Raw genomic sequence first — 6,000 nt, forward strand, 5'->3', positions numbered from 1 at the left:
AAAATTAGTTTTTTGTTTTTATTGAAAATTCATCTCTTCATTTGAAAATTTAACTTCTTCGTTGAACATTTCTTTGTTAAAAATTTATGCTGAAGATTTAACTGTTCCACTTGTGGTTGAAAATTTATCTTTTTTAGTTGTAAATTCGTATGTTTTTGTAGGAAATTAATCTTCATGATTAATTTTTTTGTTTTATTAAAAATGTAATTGTTTTAAAGAAAATTCGTTTTTTTTCGAAAATTCAACAATTTATATGAACTGTCTTTTTTTCATTCTAGATGAACAAATCTTTATTTGTTGAAAATTCGTCTTTTTGGTTGAAAAGCTAATATTTTGGTAGAGAACTTGTTTTTTTTTTAATTTGATACTACTTTATTAAAAATTATTTTTTTTTTTTGCAGATTCATCATTTTAGTTGAAAATTTGACTATTATGTTGAAAATCTTTTTTTTTTTCACTGAAATTTACTTTTTTAACCGACAAATAGGTGACAAAAAAAAGTTGTGTAATTTAAATAAATATGGAATTCGATGATCATTAACGTAGTTTTATTTTCTGAACACGTCATACTTTAATGATGAAATACAACAAATTCCCACTAAATTGTTTGAAGAAGATTAAACGACACTTATTACACCGAATTGATAAAATAATTAGAACTTTTAGTTTTCTTTCTAAATACGTCGACAATTTTCATGAAAAAGTATTTATTATTTATTTATATTTATTGTGTACTCAAATGTCAATAATACAGAACAAAATTCTGTTTTTTTTTTGCAAAATAATATTTTATGATGTTACTATTTGATTTGTAAGATATTAAAAAAAATGTTTAACAATTGAGAAATTTTTATTATCCTGAAAAATAGACTTTCAGGAAAAAATGAAAGTAAAAGTTTTTTTACGAATTAAGATTAGAAAAATCAGATACAAGACGTAAAAGTTAAATTCCTGCATTAGTTTAAATAAGACCACACTTTAAAGATCGTCAACTCTTTTATATAGTTTGCGTCATCCTTAATAAAATTTAGACATTCCTAAAATTAGCAACAAATTTTTTTATTCAATAGATCAAATTATCTACGTCTCCTAGTCTTTAAAACACAAGCTAATTCTTCAGGGACTGATTATTTATACGATTTCAGAAGGATTTGAAAATTAAAATTGTAAATAAAATTATTATTTGTCAATTGAAAAAAGTTTTGAATGAAGTTTCTAAAATAGGTGAAAAAGGTGACGAATTAAAAAAAATAGTGAATAGGTGACAACATTTGATGACTGCTATTTGTTTTCAAATTCAGAATTGAAAATTCAACAATTTGGAAAAAAGTTGAACCACTTTGTTTAAAAATTATTTTTAAGTTTAAGGTTCATCTCATTATATCAAAATTCAACTATTTGGTTTAAATTTTATTTTATTTTTGTTTAAGATTTATTTATTTTACTGAAAATGTAACTTTTCCTTTTTTTGTTTTTAAAAATGTATATATTCTTTATTTAAGAATTCGTCTGTTTTGGTAGAAAACGAACCTTCTCGATTAAAATTGCCTCTCTTTTGGTTAAAAACTCAACTGGTTGAAATTTAGCTATTGGCTGGATAGAAAACAATTTGGGTGAAGTTTTTTTTCTTTCTTGACTGAACAATTTATATTTCTTGAAAATCCATCTTTTTGGTTAAAAATTAAACTTTTTTTTTGAGAATGAATTTTTTTACTGAAAAATTATCTTTTCCATTTTTGGTTGAAAATGTGTCTTTTGGATTTAAATTCGTCTTTTGTTATAAAAAATTCATGTTTTTTGGTTGAAATAAATAAATTTGAAATTTCTAATGTAGACGCAAATGAAAAACCGAGATGTGTACACATGCAGAATAAATTGAATGGAATTTAAAGTTTGTAATTTAAATTTATAATTCTTTTATTTCGCATATAAAAGATTCCATGTTAAGAATGTTACAAGAATAACATTTTCGTTTCTAAATATTAAAGATCAGGAAAATTATAAAATTGTTCAAGGAAAAGCCAGGGAATTTCGAAAATGAACTTTGATTAAAAATGCAACTGCTTGGCTAAAAATTAATCTCTTTTTGTTCGAGATTCAACTGTTTTGTTTTTAAAATTTATCTGTTTTCTTGAAATTCCTCTTTTTGGTTTGAAAATTAAACTATTCTGGTAGAAAATACATTTTTTAATGGAAAACTCAACTACAATCTTTTTTTGTTAAAAGTTCAACCATTTTGTATTCGTTTTTTTTATTAATTTGTATTTTTTTATACTAAAAATTAAAATCCTTTTTAATATAAGTATCTAATATTACATTATTCGCCGATAGTTCATATTTTTTGTTAAAAATTAATTTTTTAACTGCAAGTCTAACTTTTCCATTTTTTTTAATTTAACTATTTTTTTCAACATTTATGCATTTTGTTGAGAATTAGTCTTTCGTGAAGAATTCATCTTTGTCGGTTAAAAATTCAACTATTTGGTTGAAAACTTAATAATGTTATTCAAAATTCGTTATTTTTTTTAATATTAATTATTTTCGGTTGAAGTTTTATCTCTTTTATTTATGTTTCTTACAAATTATTCTCTTTTCCGGGAAATTTATTGTGATAAATTTTTGTTTTAATATTAATTTCTTTAACTGAAAATGTACCTTTTCCATTTTTTGTTTACAATGCCTCTATTTATTGAAAAATCCATTTATATTATTGAGAATTATGTTTTTGGGGAAAAAGCTAATTTACTTGGTTTAAAATTCGTCGTTTTACTAATTTGTTAAAAATTCATTTTTGTTGTTATTTCTGCAGATTCATCATTTCATTTGACAATTGTTCTCTGGTGGAAAATTTGACTATTTTGTTGAAAATTAATTTTTGTACAAAAAATTTAACTTTTCCATTTATGGTTGAAAATTCATCTATCGGTTTCAAAATTCATCATTTTTGAAGAAAAATAATGTTTTTGGCAGAAAAATCGTCGTTTTGATTAAGAATTTATGTATGTAGGTTTAAACTACTTTGTTAAACATTAATTTTTTTGGCTGCCGATTCATTTCAATTGAAAATTTACCTCTCTGGATAAAAATATGACTACTTTGTTGATAATTAATGTTTTTACTGAAAAATTAACTTTTCCATTTTTTATTGGAAATTCATCTAATTTAAAAAAATCATGTATTTTGTTGAAAATTGATCTTTGTGGTAGAATAATAATTTGATTTGTTGAAAATTCGTTGTTTTAGTTAAGAATTTATCTATGTAGATTGAAATTTCAACTATTTTGTTGAATATTCGTCTTTTTTTGTTAAAAATTCGTCTTTTTGGTTGAAAATTTGTGTTTTTTGGTTAAAAGTTTTACTAATTGGTTAACAATTCATTTTTGTTGTTGCAGATTCATCATTTTAATTGAAAAGTCATCGCTTTGGTGAAAATTGATTTTTGTACTGTTAATTTCAATTTTCTATTTTGGGTTGAAAATTCATCATTTTGATATAAAAATAATGCTTATGTTTAAAAATGTGTTCTTTGCGTTAATAATTCACCTATATAGGTTGAAAAATTTATTTTTTGGTCCAAATTCGTCTTTTTGATTGAAAATTGGTCATTTTTGTTATGAAAGTTAACTAATTGGTAAAAATTAATTTTTCTTTTTTTGCGGATCCATCATTTAATTCGAAAATTGATCTGTTTGGTAGAAAATTTGACTATTTTCTTGAAAATTAATTTTCAAATGAAAATTTAAGTTTTCCATTTTTTGATAAAGGTTCATCTATTTATTTAAAAATTCATGTACTTTGTTATAGGTTCAAAATTCATCTTTTTGGTTGAAAATGAAACTTTTTTGTTTAAAAATTTGAGTTTTTGGTATAAAATTAGTATTTGTAATTTGAAAATTCAAGTATTTTGTATAAAAATAATATTCTTGGTTTAAAATCCGTCATTTTGGTTAAGAATTTATCTATGTAGGTTGAAAATTCCACTATTTCGTTGAAAATTTGCCTTTTTGGATGAAAATTTATTTTTTGTTTGTTGAAAATTCAAGTTTTTGGTAGAAAATTAATATTTTTGATTTAAAAATTGGAGTATTTTGTATGAAAATAATGTCCTTGGTTAAAAATTCATCGTTTTGATTAAGAATTTATGTATGTACGTTGAAAATTCAAGAGTCGTTTGAACAACTTTAATTATCTGGTTGCAAATGCAACTATTTTTGCTTGAGGTTTAATCTTTTTCGTTTGAAAATTCGACCGTTTTTTCGAAAATTCATTTTTTTGGGTTAAAAATTCCACGATATGGTTAAAAATTTAATTATTTTCGTAAAACGTAATCTTTTTCTGTCGAAAATTCCACTGCTTTGTTAAAAATTCGTTCTTTTGGATTAACAATTCATCTTTAATGGTACAAAAGTCGTCTCTTTTGGTTGAAATAAATAAATCAATTAAAATGTACAATTCTTTTATTTTCTCTATTAAAATTCTCATCTCTGCATCTTAAAATAAACATTAAATTTCGAAAATGAAGTTTTGCGCTCGCCCTGTCCAAAATGGGAGAGAAAAAAGAACCCAAAAATTTGTATTTTTAAAAAAGTAAAAGGGTACAACCCGCTCAACCACAATGACACGTCAAAGCTCGTCCAACCAATGAAAGTCGAGTATTTCGACCAGTCCGTGGGCGCATGCGCGCAGCGTGAGTGAGAGCAGGAGGCAAAAAGGCATGTAAAAAGAGAAGTGAGTTGGGCGCCAGAGCTCCGCGTATTCGGGTCTGTTGGACGGTTAAGAAGAAACAGAACAGGACACCACAGGATTAATAAGGACAATGGCACTCTTCCGTTACAGCACCAAGCGTTGTTTGGAGTTGCAGGTACGTGCAGGAGAAAAAATCCTAGCCAATCTCGAGGCGTTCGATTCTTCAATTTTGAATCCTCGTGTTAAAAAAAAGACTGTCTTCCGGTGCGAAAATTCGAACACGTCTCTAGAATCCTCTCACGCATCCTGTGATTCTCAAGATTTACTTCTTAGGAAGAAATTGAGTGAAATTCGGGAAAAGCCACGAGCAAAGTAGAAGCTTTAGTGACTTAACCCCCTTATTTTATTTTCAACCCCGAAAAAATCCACTTTTCCGCATTTTCTCAGTTGAATATGTTTTATCGACCGTCCCGTTTACGCCTGGTAAATCTCGGGGTGATCTCAAACCTTTCACGATGCTGATTCGCGCGGACTGAATGCTCCGAAAAATTCCAGATTTTCAGGTTAAATTCGAACGTTTTCGAAAATTCAAACGAGGCTCGAAATCTTTTGGATTTTGTTTGAAAATTATGTGGTCTCGTTGCCGTATGTCTGAAATTTGGTGAATTTTATTTGATTAATGAGAGAGAAAATGAGTTTTTTCAAGATCTAGGTTAAATTAAGATATTAATTGCTCCGATTTTGGAAATGAAAATCTAAAATCGTTTTTTGCGGAACTCGATTCGAATCTTATGTAATGTGAATTTTCCACGTTGACTTTCCGTTCTACGGTGACGTGTTCTAGCCAAACGTGGTGTTCCAATAATTTTTATCAAGAGTGAATCAATGTGATAGTTCATCGAGGAAAAAGAATTGCATAAAAATGTGCTTTTCGGAAATTCCTGCCTTACCGACATCACACGTCAAATTCATTTTTTCGCACACAAAATTGGGGGTGTAGACTTCTGTGATTTTAGCAATTGTAATGATTTTAAATTACTCACTTACTTTTGAAGAATTCTCATTTTTAGCTTCATGTTTTCTGGTCTAATGCGACTCAAGTTCATATCTTGTGAACTTTATACAATTCGAATCTCGTTGAAAACAGTCCATAATTTTCAATACCGAGATTGATCTTTACAAAAAAGAATTTATTTAGATAACATTTTAAATAACACATATTTCATTATTAAAATAATAAATATTTTATTTATTTTTATTTATTCGAATAATTTTAAAATGAATCGTGTTTTGCTGGCCAAAAAATCAAACTCG

General features: G+C 26.3%; 1 protein-coding gene across 1 annotated transcript in view; it reads left to right on the plus strand.

Annotated features, from left to right (window-relative positions):
• Positions 1–4,720: 4,720 nt before the first annotated feature.
• The window catches only part of LOC117175841 (probable citrate synthase 2, mitochondrial), a 43,850-nt gene continuing 42,570 nt past the window's right edge, over positions 4,721–6,000 (plus strand). The window contains exon 1 of the mRNA XM_033365619.1: positions 4,721–4,861. Within this exon, the coding sequence (XP_033221510.1) occupies positions 4,817–4,861 (45 nt within the window). The 5' untranslated portion in view covers positions 4,721–4,816. The remainder of the gene's footprint in view (positions 4,862–6,000) is intronic.

This window comes from Belonocnema kinseyi, chromosome 7 (genome assembly GCF_010883055.1).
Source record: "Belonocnema kinseyi isolate 2016_QV_RU_SX_M_011 chromosome 7, B_treatae_v1, whole genome shotgun sequence".
NCBI lineage: Eukaryota > Metazoa > Arthropoda > Insecta > Hymenoptera > Cynipidae > Belonocnema > Belonocnema kinseyi.